This window comes from Megachile rotundata, chromosome 8 (genome assembly GCF_050947335.1).
Source record: "Megachile rotundata isolate GNS110a chromosome 8, iyMegRotu1, whole genome shotgun sequence".
Taxonomy (NCBI): domain Eukaryota; kingdom Metazoa; phylum Arthropoda; class Insecta; order Hymenoptera; family Megachilidae; genus Megachile; species Megachile rotundata.
In genome coordinates, this window is record NC_134990.1 from 14,290,876 (window position 1) to 14,313,277 (window position 22,402).

The 22,402-nt window shown below is 36.1% G+C and overlaps 1 protein-coding gene and 1 long non-coding RNA gene across 10 annotated transcripts in view; one reads left to right on the plus strand and one right to left on the minus strand.

Moving 5' to 3' along the window:
* Positions 1-18,536, plus strand: part of LOC105662397 (uncharacterized) — a 57,558-nt gene extending 39,022 nt beyond the window's left edge. For 2 of the 4 annotated variants that reach the window (XR_013039120.1, XR_013039122.1), the window contains 12 exons: positions 11,691-11,804; positions 11,862-12,006; positions 12,844-12,888; positions 12,964-13,008; positions 13,228-13,500; positions 14,160-14,249; positions 14,887-15,148; positions 15,933-16,129; positions 16,209-16,296; positions 16,449-16,544; positions 17,195-17,322; positions 17,398-18,536. This is a non-coding gene — a long non-coding RNA (uncharacterized LOC105662397). The remainder of the gene's footprint in view (positions 1-11,690; positions 11,805-11,861; positions 12,007-12,843; positions 12,889-12,963; positions 13,009-13,227; positions 13,501-14,159; positions 14,250-14,886; positions 15,149-15,932; positions 16,130-16,208; positions 16,297-16,448; positions 16,545-17,194; positions 17,323-17,397) is intronic. The other 2 variants (XR_013039121.1, XR_013039123.1) reach the window with 2 other exon arrangements.
* A 2,338-nt stretch (positions 18,537-20,874) lies between these two features.
* Positions 20,875-22,339, minus strand: zetaCOP (COPI coat complex subunit zeta). 6 transcript variants are annotated; one of them, XM_076534521.1, is made up of 7 exons: positions 22,236-22,339; positions 22,040-22,149; positions 21,590-21,835; positions 21,375-21,508; positions 21,216-21,306; positions 21,080-21,088; positions 20,875-21,000 (listed from the first exon to the last, which is right to left on the minus strand). In XM_076534521.1, the coding sequence occupies exons 2-7, from the start codon at positions 22,124-22,126 to the stop codon at positions 20,953-20,955; spliced, it is 615 nt and encodes a 204-aa protein (XP_076390636.1). In that variant the 5' UTR covers positions 22,127-22,149; positions 22,236-22,339; the 3' UTR covers positions 20,875-20,952. The 6 variants fall into 6 exon arrangements, with proteins under 6 accessions (XP_076390636.1, XP_076390638.1, XP_076390635.1 ...); XM_076534523.1 differs by lacking the exon at positions 22,040-22,149 and having other exon boundaries at positions 22,236-22,338; XM_076534520.1 differs by lacking the exon at positions 22,236-22,339 and having other exon boundaries at positions 22,040-22,229.
* Positions 22,340-22,402: the final 63 nt, after the last annotated feature.

Consider the following 22,402-nt stretch of genomic DNA (forward strand, 5'->3'; position numbering starts at 1 on the left):
CTCCCTTCCCCAATAATTACTCCAACTCTCCCCCACCCATCTCACACTTCAAAATTCCTCCAAATTAAATTTTTCAACGCAATCCTTCCGCAACAGTATTTCACAGCATTTAGCCGACGCTGTATAGCGATCAGAGTAGATCGTCGAACGAGATGGTCAACATTATCCGCTGGAGCATAAAATACGCGAACGAGGTCGTCACACCGTCCACGTTCCATGTGGCGGTAATTTCGCGCGTACGTGAGGGTGACCGGGGCTTTATAGATTTCGCATAAAGCACAGTTACACTGTACACGCAACTAAATTAGCTGGTTAATCAAACCGTTTAATCAGTGGCATGATTGCGACCGCATCTGCACCGGCTCTGTTCGCACCAATTATCTCACTTGGACTTGCGTTAACCTGCGATCACTTTCAACGATCCTCCATTATTCGATTTCGGCAGTTCTTCGTTATTCGATTATTTGCGATTCGATGGATATGTTTATACTGTTCTTTCCATTGTTATTCGAACGCTGCATCGCAGGAAGCTTAGATTTTATTTTTTTTCTTATGGTTTCACATTTTTTGAGTTGGTGGCATGAGTGGAATAGGTTATGAAGGGTGAAAGAAATTATGTATATTATATTTTTTGGGGTGTTTTGTGAAAAGTAATATTGAAACTTACAAACTATTGATTACTATTGAAAATTACTATTACTATTGAACTATTGAAACTATTTGAAGATTTGTAAATTTGTACGTGTCAGTATGAAAAATTTTTCAGTCATAAATCTCTTCGAAGTCCACCGTCCAAAAAAATTGATATGAAAACATAACCTAACAATCATATAAATATTGTTGATAACTCTATAAACAAATAAAAATAGTTAACAATACAATTTCATAAAAAATAAATCAATCCGCGATATTTTCACCTGCCACAACTACGGGTCACAGCCCCTAGAACGCTAATAATAAATCGACAGTGGCAATAAAATTAGGCAAAGCACTTTTAACAGGCCTATGCTTCCTTTGTCCGACAAATCGGATTAGGCAGTTTCGGGTTTACAAACACCGTCAAGCTCACTTGAAGGCAAGCATTACGCGCATTCTCTTGTTTGAACGACCTTTAAGTATTTAATAGGATTAAAATCATAATGATGATCGGTCAACATCGTACCTTTCAACAAACATGCATAAAATGGCCGACTTTTACCTCCTTATTGTCTCACCGTTACCTCAAATCCCGAAGCTGATCAAATATACGTGATTAGTATGTTTGCAATATTTGTGTCATGTGTTTACATTTATAAGCTGCTGGTTCTATTGTACATTGTACAATAGACTGTACAATTGTACAATGATTATGTCAGGTTGTAATATTTTCTGTTGTGGTTCTTATTTATGGTTCCTCCATTAAACATACTTTTTTCTGTACAACTAAAACTGTATTTCTTTATGGTTTACAATATATAGTACATAGTTTATAATAATTATAGAATTTCAAAAATAAATTCATATTGCAAGAAGAATAAAAAAATTGCTTTTAGTAAAAATAAAATTAACGTAACTTTTAATAAAATAAAATTTGTATATAAGGATGAACTACATACGTTATATAATTAATGTTGACAATCAATATATCAGTTGTGCAATTTTGATATTGATACGATCAATCATGTAGCCACTCATGATTTTAATAATTGAACATTATATGTAGATTGACACTATAACAGTATATTATTGTATAATAAAATTGTTCAATAGCATTGTAATATATATGTAATACTATAACAGTACACAACACTATAACTGTACAATTATTGTATATTAACAATGTTCTATATAAACATTATAATACATGTTATAATTTCTACAATCATCATGTAACATTTTATGTAATATTTTACATGTTGTATTAATTCAAGCATGCAACATTTCATCCCCCATGTATCATATTATTAATGTACAATTAGAACTTGAATTTAATTAGCAACAATGTAATTAGTCCCAAAAGAATAAATTATTTTACATAAAAAAAAAAATGAGATAGTTGATTCGAAAAGGAAAATTAAAAGTATAATACAAGAGATCGTTTTCGAGTTAGCCACAAAACGATGGCTGATATACGAATATCGCCGGGACAGTTAGTTGTTCGAGATTATTGGCGGGCTACGCGGTGCGCGCTTGAATTAAGCCAATTATCGGCGAATATCCAGAAATTAGTGTATCACACGGCAGAAAGGCTTTATTGGGCCAACAAAATGCAGCTTTACGAACACGCTAATGGGTTTGTAACTGTCGAAATGGACGCGGGTCAACTTTTTCATTGGGAAACGTGCGGATTAACAGCTTCGTTCGCTGGATTGTGCATTCGTACGCGAATTTTTTTTATATTCGGTTCTATTGGTTTTAATTCTTTCTATCGTTTATTATAGAGATTTTGATGTGCAATGGAATAGTAAAAATTGTTTTCGATCATCTTTGTTGGTGAGGTATTTATGATGAGTTACAATTCTTTTAAATAACAAATTTTCTAATTTCCATATCTTCTAACTTCCAAATCTTCCAATTTCCAAGCTTTCCAAATTTCAAGTCTCCCAACTTCTAAGCTTTCCAAATTCTAAATCTCTCAATTCCCAAACCCCCAATTTTCAAGCTTTCCAAATTCCAAATCTTCCAACTCCCAAACCTCTCAACTTCCAAATCTCCCAACTCCCAAGCTTTCCAAATTCCAAATCCTCCAACTTCCAACCCTCCTAATTTTCAAGATTTCCCCATTTCCCATTTCCTAACTCCCCGTATCTCTAATTTCCCCAAAACCCCTCAAGCTACCAAAACATTAAACACCACAACGTCTCTCATTAAACTCAGCATAATAAAAAAGTAATTTGCACGAACATCAGGACCGTAATCGACGCATTATGCAGGTTCTACATAATTATTAGACGTCTTAAAAACAGCCCTCGGACCATTATTTACAACCGACAACTCGTTTTCCAATAATCATCGTATTTTTATGGTACGCGTCCTGGATGTTTGACTCGTAACTCGAAGATGGCACCTTTTACGGGGATCCAGGCTGGTCAAGGAGCATAATAACAGTCCTGGTATCCTTAAGGATCTAGGATGGGACATTAGGAATTGCCCAAATTTCGGAAGTGTCTCTTTGTGCTCCTGGCCAGGCTACTTAACGATGCGACGGCTGCTTTAATGGCTTTATGCGTATATTGCATGTCCGACGATAACTGTAAAATCTCTGTCCTCTTTCGAGAGCAGTCCTTGAAGCTTCTCTTTCTGTGCTGCGGAAACGTTTTCGGTACTTCCGGTCATGTCGGGTTCGTTGTTTGTCGTCTTGCTTTTGGGAAGTTCTACTGGATTGCTGATTTTTAATTACGTACTTTGTGAAATAAATTGTAAATTATCTTAGCTGAGTATGTACTTAATATATTTTTTACTTTCGGCCACATCAAAATTAATTATTTGAGTGACATCTCACTTTTGGGAACTTTTACTGTGTTACTGATTTTTAATTATTTTGTGGAATAAATTGGAAGTTAATTTGGGTGGATATGTTGCTTGATATGTTGAAGATATAATATATTGCTTACTGTATCATACATTGTTTTATAGCATGAATTATAAATTAATTTGGGTGAACATGAAGTGCCTCATCAAATACTGTTGGACATAGTACATTGTCTACCATCTCATCACACATCCTTCACATGATAAATTATGCATAAATTAAGGTGCTCAACAACATATAATTAAACTACATTTATTAAGTAACATCATTGAACTAGATTTATTATTTAATGTGTCTACTACATGTACTAATTATAAGAGAATTTTAAAGGTTGTAACGTAGCATCAAAAGTAGAAAACACACATTGGAGCTAAACGAAAGGTTTTCACTCGTAACAAGTATGATATTAATTTCATGCGATACCGTAAATAAGTGCCTGAGAATATTAACGCCTGCACGAATGCACGCATTTCGTTCCATTTCACTGTTTTTTCTCGAAGATCAACTCGAGAGTTTCGAGTAGCCGTGAGAGACAGGCACAAAAGGCGACGATAGACTCTACCGAAAGAGAATACGAAGAAGTCGCTATACTCTTTTCAAGTATATCCATATGCCAGTATTTCCGTCAATTTTTTTCCTTATCCACGCGATAAGCCGCAATGTCGGTCCAAATGTTAGAACGATCTCTTTTTTACCTCCTAAACTTGTTGGGAGGGCTTGGGAACAAATCCTCCTCATTTATTTCATATTTACACTGATTCTTCTTAAAATTCCCAGAACACCATTCTTTACATAATAAACTAAAAAGAAGGTAGAAAATTTAATACTTTGACCACTATGTCATATGTAGACGAAATATTCACATGTATATACATATGTCATATGTGGATTAAGTCTTCTTACAAATCTAACATTTATATCAACAAATCACGAATGCGTCAAGAGTGTGTCACGAGTGCGTCGTGAGTGCATCATGAGTATAACACAAGTGCATCACGAGTGCGTCACGAGTGCGTCACAAGTATTATCAGTGCGTCGCGAATGCGTCATAGGTGCGTCAAGAGTGCGTCATAGACCCGTCATGGGTGCGTCCTGGGTGCGTCAACAGTGCGTGAACACTGTATCGATTAAAACTGCGTCATAAGTGCGTCACGAGTGCCACAAGAGCGCCATGAGTGCGTCAAGGATACGTCACGATATTATAGAACAGATATTAAACTAACTACCTGAAATTAAAACTTAAACAAATATAACAAGATCCTAATATTTCTCTTCAAAACCTTGCCATCAAATCTCCAAGCCAAAATTGCACCAGTTCCCCTAAAATCGACAAACATCATTTAAAATAGTATCAAGTACCAAGTTCCCGTGAAGGTACCAAGTGACTTGTCTTCGAAGAAGCACCATAGAAGGTGGCATTCTGTCGGCGAAGATGAAAGGAAACGCTCGTTGCCCGCTTCTCAGCCGCACGCTTACGAGAGCTCATCTGTGACGTACATACTCGTCGCGTGAACGTGCTCGTGTACGTGCGTGTGTCACGTCCACGCGAAGGTTGTACATATTTAGTGCATCGACGCTAATTGGAAAACGCCACAAGAGACCGAAACTGGAGAACACCCGGTAGCGGGCAATATACATTCGGTTTTCACTTTATTAGAGGATCCGGATGTCCGCCTTCGACGAATATCTTTCTTTTATCGCTGTAATTCTTCGCGCAACTCTAATTGATGTTTTTGGATTTAATTACTGGCGACCTGTCTGAAGATTATGGCAAGATATGGCAAGGTTTTTATGAGTAGTTGCGGTGCGCTGGAGGTGTGTAGGTCTTTATTGAGGGATGGGTGAGTTATTAGGTGTTGGATTATCGAGTTTTGAATTAGCGCGGTGGGTTATCAAGTGTTGAATTAGCACTAGTTGCATTATCAAGTGTTGAATTAGCACGTGTAGAAGTATCATGCGTAGAATTACCACGAGTAGAATTACAGTGCGTACGATTGCTATGCGCAGAACTACTGCGCATCCAAGTGACGCGCGCAGAATTACCGCGCATCCGATTACCACGATTAGAATTATCACGCGTAGAATTACCATGAGTAGAATTACCACGCGTTGAATTACCTTGAGTGGAATTACCATGCGTAGAATTACCTTGAGTGGAATTACCACGCGTAGAATTACCATAAGTAGAATTAGCACGTGTAGAATTACCATAAGTGGAATTACCACGCGTAGAATTAGCACGCGTAGAATTACCACGCGTAGAATTACCATGAGTGGAATTACCACGCGTAGAATTACCATGAGTAGAATTACCACGCATCCAACCACTACGCGTAGAACTATCAAGAATACCTTTACCACTCCTAAATTTACCAAGAGTCAAACTTGTAGACTTAAGAGTTGGACTTGCAACGCAGTCTCAAAAGTTTTCACACATCACAGAAGACGATTATGAAAATAAATTGCATCAAAGTAAAAACAGCAGGTTAAATCGCGTCTGGTCGAAAGGGATAATGCGATACTCGAGCTTCGAGATACTCGTCGAGTCGTCGACGAATAAAAGAGAACGTCGGTGGAGAGGTTGCGATTGGTTGATGAAATTGCGAAAGCTTTACGACATACCGACTGTTCACTGCGAAACAGACCTACGACATCACTGTATAGACTCGTTAATGGTACTTGGACGCTTATTGCGTGTTTGCGTTTCGTACCAATGGCTTGCTACCATGATAATGCTATCCGATCATCCTGGGAACTTTCGATCAAACACACATGTATGTTTTATTTGTTTATTCACTTTTTAGTCCTCTTTTATTGCATTTTATTTTTGGAATGGTTTTAGAGGGGTACGTTGTTGAAGGAAGTTATGAAATATTTGGGAGTGTAGATTGGGAGATTGGAAGATTGGAAAAATTGCAGAATGATCCATAGTTCTCCAATTCCATTATTCTCCAATTTCGTAATTCCCCAATTCCATAATTTCCTAATTCCATAATTCACCAATTCCATAATTTCCCTATTCCATAATTCCCCGATTCCATAATTCCCCAATCCCATAGTTTCCCGATTCCATAATTCCCCGATTCCATAGTTTCCCGATTCCATAATTCCCCGATTCCATAATTCCCCAATTCCATAATTCCTCGATTCCATAATTTCCCTATTCCATAATTCCCAATTCCATAAATCCCCAATTCCATAATTTCCTAATTCCATAATTCCCCGATTCCATAATTCCCCAATCCCATAATTTCCTAATTCCATAATTCCCCGATTCCATAATTCCCCGATTCCATAGTTCCCCGATTCCATAATTCCCCAATTCCATAAATCCCCAATCCCATAATTTCCTAATTCCATAATTCCCCAATTCCATAATTCCCCGATTCCATAAATCCCCAATCCCATAATTTCCTAATTCCATAATTCCCCAATTCCATAATTCCCCGATTCCATAGTTCCCCGATTCCATAATTCCCCAAAATCCCCATATCCCCAAAATCCCCATATCCCCAAAATCCCCATATCCCCAAAATCCCCATATCCCCAAAATCCCCATATCCCCAAAATCCCCATATCCCCAAACCCCCATATTTACCCAAATTCCTCAGCTCACAATCTCCAAAATTCCAACCCCAAAAATCTCCAAAATCCCCACCCCAAAAAGTCCCCCAACTTCCCCGTCCAATTTCCCCACGAAAAAGTTAAAATACTTGCACAATGGTCGACGAAGAAGCGAAGAGGTAAAAGTTCGTCCGAGCAACGGCGCTGCTAGCGAGCGGTATAGAATTTAATGTCTCTAATTTCGTGCGATCATCCCCTAATTTAATCAAGGCACCGTTCACCCTGCTTCTCTCTCTCCACCCTGGCCCTGGTCCCGTCGTTATTTCCGGCTGCGGAATAAGCGGAGCGCGAAGCCGATTTCGCTAACTCGGTTATAAACTCGGTATTATGTCCGGGAATAAATTCCCCCTTTTGCTGTACCTTTGTACACCCGCTCTTGCGCCTCTCCATGGCTGGTTATGATGGCCACCATGAGGAGATACGGTGTTATCTCCGAGTTATTGTCGCGGAACGCTCGACGGAACAATCGACAGATTCTTCGTTTTAAGATTAATTTCATATGTAAGAATTATTTTGAAAATTTCTTCGATGCTGTTTTTAATATATTATTAAATATTTTATACTATTTTTGAACACATATAGAGAATTATTCTTGAACTTTTTCTAAATTAAATGGACAACACAATTTATACCTTAATTTATTTTATAGGAGTACGTATAACTTCTCTATTTTATGTATTAAATGAATAAATATCTTTCAAAATTAATAAAAGAAATATCACTAGTAATTAAGGACTATATATAAAATCTATTAAGTGCAACAAACCCAAAGTTGTTAAATGATTCATCTGTTCGAAACGCGACATATCTCATACAGATCTCATAAGTAAAATTCCGTGTAAATTTAGGAAGTCGTTTCTTTCATGATGCACCTCATGGACGCACTCTGATGCATCTGTCTCCGGCGATAAACGGGGCAGAGATTTCTCGCGCGACAACGGTAACTTGAATAACCCATAGATTAGTCGGGAAGAAATTTTTTTCGTTCGAAACGACGCACTCGACAAAAAAAGAACAGGAAGTAGGGAAGCAGGATATTCGCTCCTTGAAAGGGAAGTATCTTAATTTGAAAGCGCTTCCCAATTGAGTCTAAGTGGCTCGCCTAATTTTGTTCTAATTTCGTCTCGTCGCTCTTCCTGCGTTATTTAGTCAAATTGGTGTTCGATGTATTGGTTTGTACTTCTAAAAAAGTGGCTATCGAACGCGTGGTCGGGTAGGGTTTGGTAATTCAACGGGTGGCGATGTAACCCGTGGTAGTTACTATATGGCGATATAATGCGAAGAAACTCAACTTGTTGCAATATAACGCGTGGTGATATAACGCGTAATAAATTCAACGCGTGGCAATACTATGCGTGGTAATATATCGCGTGGTAATACAACGCGTAATAAATTCCACGCGTGGCAATATAACGCGTAGTAATTCCACGCGTGGCGATATAACGCGTAGTAATTCCACGCGTGGTAATATAACGCGTAGTAATTCCACGCGTGGCGATATAACGCGTAGTAATTCCACGCGTGGCGATATATCGCGTGGTAATATAACGCGCAGTAATTCCACGCGTGGCGATATAACGCGTAGTGATTCTACGCGTGGCAATATATCGCGTGGTAATATAACGCGTAGTAATTCCACGCGTGGCGATATAACGCGTAGTAATTCCACGCGTGGCGATATATCGCGTGGTAATATAACACGCAGTAATTCCACGCGTGGCGATATAACGCGTAGTGATTCTACGCGTGGCAATATATCGCGTGGTAATATAACGCGTAGTAATTCCACGCGTGGCGATATAACGCGTAGTAATTCCACGCGTGGCGATATATCGCGTGGTAATATAACACGCAGTAATTCCACGCGTGGCGATATATCGCGTAGTAATTCCACGCATGGCAATATATCGCGTGGTAATATAACGCGCAGTAATTCCACGCGTGGCGATATAACGCGTAGTAATTCCACGCGTGGCAATATATCGCGTGGTAATATAACGCGTAGTAATTCCACGCGTGGCGATATAACGCGTAGTAATTCCACGCGTGGCAATATATCGCGTGGTAATGTAACGCGTAGTAATTCCACGCGTGGCAATATATCGCGTGGTAATATAACGCGTAGTAATTCCACGCGTGGCGATATATCGCGTAGTAATTCCACGCGTGGTAATATATCGCGTAGTAATTCCACGCGTGGCGATATAACGCGTAGTAATTCCACGCGTGGCAATATATCGCGTGGTAATGTAACGCGTAGTAATTCCACGCGTGGCAATATATCGCGTGGTAATATAACGCGTAGTAATTCCACGCGTGGCGATATATCGCGTAGTAATTCCACATGTGGTAATATATCGCGTAGTAATTCCACGCGTGGCGATATAACGCGTAGTAATTCAACGCGTGGCAATATAACGCATAGTGATGTAACACACAATAACATTGACACATAGCATTTCACTAAATAATGCAATATAACACAATATACTACATTCAACACAAATAGCAATCACATTTAAATATTGATATAAAACCTAGAAAAAATCTAAAGAAAATCTATCCACGTCAAATAAAAGATCTATCTATATAGCATGATTCCGTATCTTCGGTGATCATATCGGAATGAAGTATCAACCGAAAAATTGTTAATGAATAAAATAGAGAAACAGAAAGTGCGGATTAAGTTGCTCTCAGTTTTGAGAATATAGGTAACAGATCGTTAAAGCGGAAGATCAAGGAGGTCTGGCGGTGGAATTACATTTTTTAATTATGGCCGGAGCAAGTTCATAATTGGTGCTCACTACGCGGGGGATGAAACTTATTAGTCGGCAAGGCTTTACCGTCCTGGGGGATGTAACATGGCCGGCTTGTGGAAGGATATCGCCTTGCCACTTCCAGGGACGCATTCGTACAGGGGTGCAAATCTACACAACATTCGTTTCTTTTCCTAACTTTTTTACGCTCACACTATTAACTTGAGACGTTGATGAAATTTTATCTTGAAAAGTATTTCAGATTCTATTTATTTCTCGGCCTCTTATGTCTTGTTCATTTAACAGTTATTCTTAAACGAATGTTATCAGAAATATAAATCAATACGATACAAAAGTAACAAATTATATTCCATCGTTTTAAAATACTCTTTAACAGCGTTGATAACCAAAAGCGTTGATGGCGCGCGACCATAAACATTCTCCTGTTTAAATTACCACGGCTGTCTGCTTAGCGTTAATAAAGGTTCCAAGATACGTTGAAAAATGATCGTAAGTTGGTGGCGAGACAGATCGAGGAAGAAGGAAAAGGGTAGCACGTCCCTGACACTAATCTCGAGTTAGGTGGCTACATTTTCTCGTAGAAGCTGAATATACAGACCTCCGCTTCTGCACCTATAAGAACACACAAACGAGTGTATTTCTAAAACATTCAACTCGTCCGACCGTATTCTATTTTGCACTTACGTTCATTAATAACGTTGTAACAATTGATCTCGGACGGCAACACGGATGACACGTGTTTGTCTAGCATACCAGAAACTGGTTTTCAAATTAAACCCGCGTTGCTTTCTGATATATCAAACTTGCTGTATAGGTGCTAATTTTACTCATTAACGCTAGCCAACTTGCAGGGGAACCTAAGTGTTCCTCTTCGATTTCGATGAAACTAACCAGGGAAATGGGGTTTTATATTCTATTATGTGCGAGAATTTTTCTTTGTATTGCTACTGTGAACACCGGTAGCAAGTCTGAAATATACTATGCGTAGTAATTCCACGAGTAATAATTCCACGCGTGGTAGTTCCATGCGTTGTAATTCTACGCGTGGTAATTCCATGCGTTGTAATTCTACGCGTGGTAATTCCATGCGTTGTAATTCTACGCGTAGTAATTCCACGCGTGGTAATTCCATGCGTTGTAATTCCACACGTGGTAATTCCACGCGCGGTAATTCCATGCGTTGTAATTCCACACGTGGTAATTCCACGCATAGGGATTCCACACGTAGTAATTCCACGCGTAATATTTCTACGCGTAGTAATTCCACGCGCCGTTATTCTACGCGTAGTAATTCCACGCGTGGTGATTCCATGCGTTGTAATTCCACACGTGGTAATTCCACGCGTGGTAATTCCATGCGTTGTAATTCCACACGTGGTAATTCCACGCATAGGGATTCCACACGTAGTAATTCCACGCGTAATATTTCTACGCGTAGTAATTCCACGCGCCGTTATTCTACGCGTAGTAATTCCACGCGTGGTGATTCTACGCGTAGTAATTCCACACGTGGTAATTCTACGCGTAATAATTCCACGCGTGTTAATTATTCTACGCGTGGTAATTGAATGCGCGGTAATTCCGCGCGTGATAATTGGATGCGCGGTAATTCTGCGCGTAGGAGTCGGATGCGCAGAAGTTCTGCGCAAGGCAGTCGAATGCGCGGTAATTCTACGGTCGGTAATTTTACTCGTTATAATTCTACGCATAATTGCATAGTAATTCAACACACAGTACGAATACTTCTCCTAAAATTACAACCAACTAATCTGTTTCAGGAACCTCCAACAAACTACACTACAAGAATCCATACACCGAACAATTACCAAAAGCACATTATAAACGAAAGAATTATCAAGGTAAAAAATTATCGACTGCCAGTTATATCCAAGGTACGTGTTATCGTCTTTAATCGAATATGAATAGCCACTGTATCTCTTTTTTTACAGAGCAACCCTTGTTTTCTATTTACTCCTCAATCTTCATTTTTTCTCTGCTGTCTCGACTGGCAGCAGAGGGTGAGATGGGGTTGAGTCTCGTTACAACAACATGGCCGGTGTGTTAGTGAGGATACATGAAGAAGTAAATAGACAGGTGCTACACACAGTATGTACACAAGGGTATCGTTGGTTAAGGGTCGATGGCGTCGTGGTGAGAGATTCACGGGGGTTGAAGGGGTGGCTAGGTGGTAGGTAGCAATAAGGTGCTGGGCACCGCGCTGTTACGACCCCTGATCTAGTGATGTCATGTATGAGGGAGCTTCCATGCAGAAAATTATACAGAAACGTTGCATTATGTTTCTATTTTGTTAGCACAGTTTTTAATATTTGTTATTGTTTTTTAAACTCAGGAGATAGGATCTTATATAAAATTGTAAAGATCTTATAATTAGGGTTGGTAATTTATTAATCAAAATTATATTAGTCAGGATTAATAATAAATTATAAACTTTCAAGGTGGGAAACTTACACCTCTATAAATTTCAATATTATTAAAACTTTTAGATTTTAATTTTATCACAATTCAAGCTTCCTAATTTTGATACTAAAATTAGGAGCTTTCAAGCTTCACTGTCATTAAAATTCAAGCTTCCAAACCTCAGTATCATCAGAATTTAAGCTTCCAATTATTCCCCAAATTTAAACGCCCGTACTTCAGTACTAGAATCCGAACTTCCAACATTATCAGAATTCAAACCTCCAATGGGGAATAAAACAGGAATGCCAAATTTGTACTTCTACACTAAATTGAAGTACATAATCAAGTTTCGTAATCTTCTGTAATATTCCATCTTTTTAGACATACATATTTCTAATTATAACTTCTACCCTTAATATAAGATACCCTATACTTAAGATTAAAAATGATTGTTATATTTTATCATTCCTTTGCAACAATTAAATGTTAACAAAATATAATTCTATATTTCAGGTGACAGTAAGGGTAGGAATTTTGTTCACTAGATGTACATTAAAGGTAAAAAATAATTGTTGTATTTTATCACCTGTTTATAACAATAAAATATTAACAAAATGTACTTCTATATTTTAGGTGACAATAGGGGTAGGAATTATTTTCACCAGAAGTACATTAAAGGTAAAAAATAATTGTTGTATTTTATTACCTGTTTATAACAATTAAATGTTAACAAAATGTACTTCTATATTTCAGGTGACAGTAAAGTTAGAACTTTACCAGATGATTGAAAGTAAAAAATGATCATCATATTTTCTCATCCATTTCTTTGTACAACAATTTTATCACATTTTATTAATTATAACAATTAAGTATTAACAAGATTATCCTCTATTTCAGGTGTCATAAGGGTAGAATTTTCACCATTTCCAAGGCGTGAAATCTGGAAAGAAGAGTCAGGTGAAAAGAACAGCCGCCGGGGGCCATGATGGCTCTGACCTTTCTCGCTTATCTGCGGGGTGAGAGAGAGATACCGGGTCAATACTTCTCGGGAGGGTTTCCACGAGGAAAGAGGGGATCCACCCCTCGTTTCTCTGCTCGCCGACGATTGGCGGTGGCAGGAGGCTGGGTGGTGGTCCTGCGAGGCTGCAAACAACAGATAGATATTTGATTGTGCGAAACAACTTTCAACCGTTCTTGCCTTTGTATCCAATAAGCCGCTAAATGATATTACACGATCCTTAATTCACTAAAATATTGAAACACCAGAAAACTTTCGTGTCCACGTTTCTCAATATTTTTTATATATAACATTATTAGATTTTTATTTAAAAATTTCCTTTAAACATATCATTTTTTAATGGTAGAAATGTGTAACACCTTTGTACTTCATTTGTGAAACTATATGTAGCTCTCTTATTAATTATTTTGTCAAAAGAGTTAAAGTCAGTCTACAAATTGAGATATCATGTCAAACTTTTGCACTTCATTTGTGAAACTAAATGTAACATTTTTTTAATTATTTTCAGTCAGAAAAGTTAGATGAAGTCACTCTACAAATTAAGATATCAAACAGACAAAATCTATATAAACTGTAACATCTTTAAAAAGATAGTAATATCATTTAGTTAAAAACTTCTTAACAACAAAAGATGACAAAGAATATCCACAAAGAATATTTCTACAAACACAGTAAAACATAAGAATTGAAATAATTGCTTAATTGTATATCCTTGAATTATAAAATCAAAGAATGTTAAATGACTGAGAAAGCAGGGAATACAATATTAAATTTAATTCCAATGATTATGATTTATCTTTTCTCGGTTTAGCTCTGTAGCTGGGGAACAACTCACCACACCTCGTTTCAAAGCTCGACGACGATTGGTCCTGGCAGATCCCGAAGGATGGGGATGGAAAAGGTAACAGGGAGATGAAAGCGTGAGGAAACGTTGTGGGGTGTCTTCAAGGGATACTGAGGATGGAAAAAGAAAGCAGCGATAGGAGAAACGAGGACAAAGGATTCGCCCTTGAGATCGGTGGAGGATGAGACGCCTCGTGAAACGCCATCATCAAGCATTCATAAGGTGTAGCAGCCTGTTTATCAGAGGAATACTTTGCAGTAGATTCCTTGGGAATAACTGGCTACTACCGACTCTACGTGCTGGAAATTTTCGAAGAAAAATCTTTCGTTGAATCGCCAACTACTCGTCTTTTAAAGTCTGAACGGTGATTTATGTATTACGTCGTTAAATATGGAACTTTTTAGAGAGGATGTGGACTTTTTTAATTCTTCTTGAAATCATTTATTTCTGATTGATGTTGTAGACGCTTAGATATTAAAATTAATACTTCTGTTTTAAAATTAATACTGCTGTCTCAAAATTAATACAGCTGTTTTAAAATTAATACTACAGTCTTAAAATTAATACTCTCTTAAAATTAATGAAATTGTTACACAACAATTTTTGTACTTAAGTTTTATAAATGAAGGTACATGTTTAGTGACGTAATATGATTTTGAACGAACTCTGTTCACTGATAGAAATTATATTTCAGGGTGAAAAAATGTTTGGCTGTAGATGTCTGGAAAATTGATGGTCCAGGGAGATGACTCTTTTATCCTCTCTTTCAACAACTAATGATGTGGGCTGAACGGTGCCTTCATCCTATAGCATCGCATGAACACGGAGGAATTATCATCATCCATCACAATCAAATCTATATCCTGACACCCTTCGATTTTTCCTAATACGAAAATCCCCGTTGGATTGGACAGAAAATTGCGTTCACAAATGTAGTTAATACTGAATGTATCTATGTAGGTGCCTTTATTTTTAAATTAACCCTTTGTACTTCAGAGATGCCACTCACTCACTATTTTATTTAATACAATAATTTGATATAAGCATATTTTAACACATGTGATGTAAAAACATAGTAAAGCAAACAATAGTGGAAATTATTAATAGAGAAATAATAACTTGAAAAGAATTTATTCAACTTTAGTATTAGTAAATTTTAAAGACTGTTAGGTTAGGTTAGGTTAGGTAGAGAAATAGTAACTTGAAAAGAATTTATTCAACTTTTATATTAGTAAGTTTTAAAGACTGTTTGCAAACAGAATTACCTTGGAGTGCAGAAGGTTAATAATGAAATTAAAAAATATGTTCTTCTTCTTAACAAATTATATAATTTAAAATAAGTATACCTTCAGTGTTAACTAGATAATAATACCAGCTTTAACTAGCAAAATAAATTAACGTTGCTAATGATTAAGAATTAAGAATTGCTAACGATTAAGAATTGTTATAGCGTACATAAATGAATAGCGACCTACTATATAATAATTCATGATGATACATGTATAATACATGATGATTTAACGCGATAAAGCGCTATAACGCTAATACGTATCGCGTAATTCAGTAACCAAACCATTCCTCAAAAAATAAAAGCGCCATTCGAAAATCGTTCTCGTTGTTTAAATCACCATGTATTTCAAAGCTTTCCACTCGAAACGAGAAAATGGGAGCTCTGGTAGAATGATTAATTCCGCAGATAGACGATGATTTCGATCGATTTTAATTGCGTTTCACTTACAGTGCCGTTCTCGTCACCTATGGTGGGTAATTCGAAATTCCAGCCCGGTATAGAATTGCTGAAACGAATGGCGCAGCATATGTGGATTTAACCCCCTGTTTCGGAGGGCTGTTGTCACCAGCGGTGGCTGTGTCCGTTTTGTCATTGGAATTTGATGATCCACCGTCCCGTGGGGACTGGCTACATAAATATTTGCCTGGTAATCCCTTCATGCACTTGCCTCCTCGACAACGTAATCCCTTTTGTTCTGACTTATACACCCTATCGTTTTATTGCAGGGAGTGATGTAACAAGCTTTGACGAATAAGGAGAATTATCTGATTCAATTATTTCGCTGTACTACTATTTAACCATCAAGTAATTAGGGTAAGTCTATAAGCACAAAATGCAGAGCATTATTACCTAAAAAAAAGCTTGTGAGTTTACAAATATTTTAGATATACATGAAGAAGCAGCTTGAACTATAATTAACTTTTATAGCACTTTAGAATTTGTAAATAATATACTGATTGTTGCAGGTCAGTCACGTGCTACAAAGATTATAAGCTGAGTTTATGGTCGATTAATTTCATCAACAAGGCTCAACCCTTTTGTCCCCTTGTTCGTGACAGCAGGTATGGATTACACTTCTGGTGATCCCCACAAAATAATAAACAGGATCATTGCCATATGTAAAGGGTGTTATGACCTGATCCCTTGTGAACAGTTTATATCTATCAATTTGTCAATCCAGTAGCATCTAATGTTAATTGTATACTCTCCAATTATTACTTTAATTTTAACTACAAAATATTACATATACATACATACATATTATTAATTGTCTAATATGTTACAATTCTGTCTTCTATCTATCAATTTGTCAATCCACTAGCATCTAATATTAACTGTGATTGTATACTCTTCAATTATTACTTTAATTTTAACTACAAAATGTTACATATGCACACATACATATTATTAATTGTCTAACAATATGTTACAATTCTGTACAGTTGTGCAGCAGAATAGATGGTAGCATATGTCAGTAAATCTCCCAAAGTCATACTAATCCCGTTTAAAGCAATGATCATGTATAATGCAGTGTTCATCTGATGCGACACAGACATGATTAATCGTTTCCATGTTACCCCATCTTCCATTATCACAATTCTCAAAATTTGTTTTTTGGGTCCATCTGCACATTTAAGTGAAACTTGTTTAATACTGGACTTGATTTTGTTGCACATGATTTATTAATACAATTACTTTTAATCTGTTTCAGATGAATACTAAAAGCATTGAATATTAACCAAGGTAAAATTAAACTGTGAATTTTCAAACATCTGCAACAGTGAATAATGCAAGGATTTTATTTCACATTCACAGAAGTATAATTAATAATAAATAAAGGTGCAGTAATTAATAATAAATAAAGATGAAGTAAATAATACTAAAGGTATATTTTAATATATTATATTGTTTCAGAAGGAAGTAAATTTGTTTCCGGAAATTGAAGAAACTTCCGAATGTTCAACAAAGGTCGAGGAATTAATTTAATCGTGAGACCGGCACACGACGATACACGTCAAAATGTCGTCGTTATCAACGTCCTGTTCACCTCTCAGCTGACATACCATAAATCGCGCATTGACGTGCACCCGCAAAAAAATCGAACCAGAACGAGAGAGACCAGGACCGTCCTCTCTTGCAATCTCCAGGAAAATGAACGCCATAAATAAGCACGGTCGGCCAATAATTCCGTCGCGATCGAGCAACAAGAGTTTTTCATCGGTGCAGCCAGAAAGGGGTGGTGGACTGGACTGAAAAGTAGTGATGGAACCGATTCGATGGTTCCATTTCATTTCCAATTTCAATCTCATATTTATTTTTCATAAAATTTCTAAACTTCATCTGTACTAAATTCAGCCTTGCATTTTTATTGCGTTCTTATAATTTGTAAGATTTAAAACTTAATGTTCTAAATTTCTAATCTAGATTTTCTTTCATATTGGATAGTTTCAAAATTGAATACTCTGCAAGTTTGAAACATTCATGTTATTAATTATAAAATATCAACTCATTTATTTATTTGAAGCTTTCTAAATTTTCTGTTACATCACAAAATTAATTGTACAGCGTATGAATTGTAATTTAAAAATTACAGAATAAGTTTGAAATAAGGAAATGTAATTAAGAAGATTCTTTTTTAATATTTGTATATTCTTAGTTGTATGAGAATGTTATAGTGATAGGAAAGAATGTTAGTCCCATCACTAGCTGTAAAGGCAAAAGCACAACTGTAACAGTGTCTAAATTTTCAGTTACTTCACAAAATTAATTGTACAGCTAACTACGTCTAAATTGTAATTTAGAATTCATAGAATAAATTTGTAATAAGGAAGTGTAATTAAGAAGATTCTTTTTTAATATTTGTATATTCTTAGTTGTATGAGAATGTTATAGTGATAGGAAAGAATGTTAGTCCCATCACTAGCTGTAAGGACAAAAGCACAACTGTAACAGTGTCTAAATTTTCAGTTACTTAACAAAATTAATTGTACAGCTAACTACGTCTAAATTGTAATTTAGAATTTATAGAATAAATTTGTAATAAGGAAGTGTAATGAACGAGTTTCTTTTTTAATGTTTGTATATTCTTATTTGTATAAGAATGTTATAGTGATAGGAAAGAATGTTAGTCCCATCACTAGCTGCAAGGGCAAAAGCACGATCGCAGGAGGAGGAGACGCTGCAGGTGGTATGAGGGTGCTACGACACGTTTTGTAATCAAATCTAAAATTCCCAGCGCGGAGGAACCCGATGAAAGAGTAACCAACGGACACAATCGAATCGGTCTACGTGCTTGTCACCTGACTTCAAATAAGCGACCACTGTCCTCCGTTTCCTACCTAGCGTTATCTATCCACCCTTAACCTCCCCTTCCTTCCGTTCGACCTCAGATTTCCCTTGAGATTAAAAAAACTATCGCAATCCTTTTTCATTGAAAGAGTTAATACTAGACTCGTTGCTGAAAGTTTTAGACAAAAATTTCATGCTATTGCGAATTAGAGAATTATTTTTTTTTTTAATTAAGTTTGATTTTGTTTGCTTCATATTTGTTGGAGGGTGAGGAAGTAGTAGTTGTGAATTTGTTTGAATTTTCTGCGTGAGAACAGATGTCGTTTTTGGCTTGGTCGTCACTTTTCTTGACCAAAATCAACGGATGGTAACAGGAGCGCAGGACGAGCGAGGAGGTCGATCATACACTGTATAGTAAGTTCACTGTCTCGGTCACAGATGTCGCCGCCATATGCATTTGGCTGAGCTGGACCGAAACTAAAATTTAGTAACAGGAGCACATGATATGCAAGGAGGTATGCCACCCCTTCCCAGATACCCAGTTACCCGCCAAAATTCAATGTTTATAAATTAATTAATAAATTTATTCATTCATGAATTTCATGAACGAAAATAATTTTCTTATATAGTACAAAGTCCAATCTATCAAATTTAATCATAAAAGTTCATAAAAAAATTCTCTATATATTATTTTAAATAATTTTAATCAACCCCATATCGACAGTAGAATGTGTAGGTATCTCTGCATGAAATTCCTTAAATAATACCTAATATTCAAATTTTATTAATTTTGCATTCATATTTATTAATATTAAAGCTAATTCTATACTAAAAAAATATATAATTATTGATAATTAAATATTTCGAAATTTATGAGTGTTCGGGGTTTCGATCGTAGATGTCGCCGCCATTTGCAATTGTCTGAGTTGGACCAAAAGTAAAATTTAGTATCAGGATCACATGATATGCAAGGAGGTATGCCACCTCTTCAAAGATACGAACATTCCCGCCAAATATAAAATTTATTTATTCACGACAGAAGTAAATTTCATGAACGAAAATAATTTTATTACATAATATGAAGCTTGAGTTATCAAAATAAATTGTGAAAGTTAATAAAAAATACCTCTTATATATTATTTTAAGAAGTTTTAGGTGTCAGCATTGCGATACGTACATGAGCCGCCTACGTCAATTCTACTGCGCATGCAAAGTGCAATATTTCGGCACTTTGACGATGTAGTATGGTTCCTGAGGCATTTAGAAACAAATTTCTATAAGGGTTTGATGCGTTTTGATGCCTAATAAGGCCAGGAAATCAATTTTTGTCGAATTCGGTCTAAAACGGTACAAGTGGCGCCATATAGCGGCGGAAAACGGAAAACTAAAATCTCGATTTTCTCGGAAACTAGGGAATTTTCCGGAATTCTGAGATATACAAATTGTTCCTTGTCGCCTACGGAATCGAACGAATGTAATTATAGCCTGCTAGGACCATTATTAAGGAAAATAGAAAAATAGCCCATTTCATGGACTAAAAAATTGCCGTCCATCTAGCGGCGAAAGTTCGAACTACAAAAATAGAAAATCCCGATTTTCTCGAAAACTAGCAACTTTTCCGAAATTCTGAGATATACAAATTGTTCCTCATCGCCTACGGAATCGTTAGAATACCATTATAACACGCTAGCACTATTAATAACGAAATTAGAAAAAGGTGTAATTCATGGACTTTTTCCGCTTAGTTCCAACTTTCGCCGCTAGATGGACGGCAATTTTTTAGTCCATGAAATGAGCTATTTTTCTATTTTCCTTAATAATGGTCCTAGCAGGCTATAATTACATTCGTTCGATTCCGTAGGCGACAAAATACTGAGTAGAAATGCAGAGATTGTAGTACATAATACGGAACTTTAACAATATATAGCTATTATAAATTTTACAAAGAAATATTCGAAATTAACAAATATAATTTTATTCATTCTGCAAAATAAATATACATTGATTTAATATTGAAATAGCATAGATATGTACAAAGACTAACTATACCACTAAAAAATTTAAATCATGTATTTGAAAATGCATAAAATTTACACAGCGGAGTATGAAATTCATTTTTATATTTTAAAATATTTGATTTCATACATACACATATACTTAATACAATTTTAAAGTATAAATTTATTTTAGCAAGGACCATTTGAGCTGTTCCTTTGCAGATTGCAATACCTAGAACAAAAATAAAATTTCGTAACACAATTGATTTGATGAATTCGTTAATTCAGCCTTCTAAATCATAAAAACTTACAATCAGAGACTGTGCGAAGAATGTAGAATGATGCATGAACACAAAATAAAAAAATCGAAAAGGTTTCTATGTGATAAATGGACTTTGCTATGCCATTCAATTAATTAAACATGTTATGTCTAATATTGAACATTACCTGTGCAACTGTCTGCTCTCCAAGTGGAATATCATCGGTCCTCAATGCTACTCTCTGGACAACACTTGAAGCATCAGCATCGAGAATAATTCTAAGGAATATTATACCATTATTTTCTGTATTACTATTGTATCAATTTATTTAGTTACTTATATTTACCCTCCATCACAGATCTCATCCATTGCCAGCATGACTATATCCAAGCTATCCAAAACAGCTCTTTTCTCAACATTCTTCCTTAAAATCTGACTTACTGAATCGTATAAACAATTTAATACACTCAGTAGGATAAGCTAAAACAAAAATACAATTCTTTTAAGTAGAAAAATATAACTTGACACCAATGTAATTAAAAATCCATAAATTATAAATACTTCATTTTCATTGGAGCTTCCCATAACATAAAAGAATAAGTCGACATTACTCCTGTAAACGCACGTTAAACCATCCAACATAACAATCTCTGCATTTGCTCTGTGAGTTTTATTGAAGAGATTTTTCTCAAACGCCTTCTGCTCCTTTGACGTTGGAAATATGTTTTTGTCATAATATTTTGCTAGTATCCTGTTGCCATCATTGTCCAGAATGGCCATTCCTTTGACCGTGTACAACGTTGGTTCCTACAATTACATATCATTCGTATCAACACAAAGTTCGTTAAAATTTCTTTTCCATATATGCACCCATGTAATAAGTTTTTAATAATACGCATGCTACATTGAATTTCGATAGGTTAGAAAACACTCAATCTATTATTGTTTGAGAAACTGATAATAAATGGAAACAAATATGGAAAACAAACTTAAAATCAATTGAAATCATACGCGTTGTTGAAAATCGCGTTCCTGGTCGCTTTGATGCATCAGAGAAAGGTTATGTTGCGCGAGTTTCGATGATCCACCACGATTCATGATTACGATTGCACGAAACAATACTTACATCAAGAATATATTATTAAAAAGTGTACTTTACTGCGAAATCTGAATAAAAAAACGTATGACGGCTATTTAAAAAACCTACCAATAGCTGACCATCCATGTTTACGTCAAACTTGACGCATCAAGATCAAAGGACTACGCGACTCGAGTTGAGATCTTTACGAAAATCAATTAATTCGATAAATCGATACTACAATCGTAGAATTTGTAAATTCAAATTTGCTGTGTGTATCATAGTTCAATACTTTT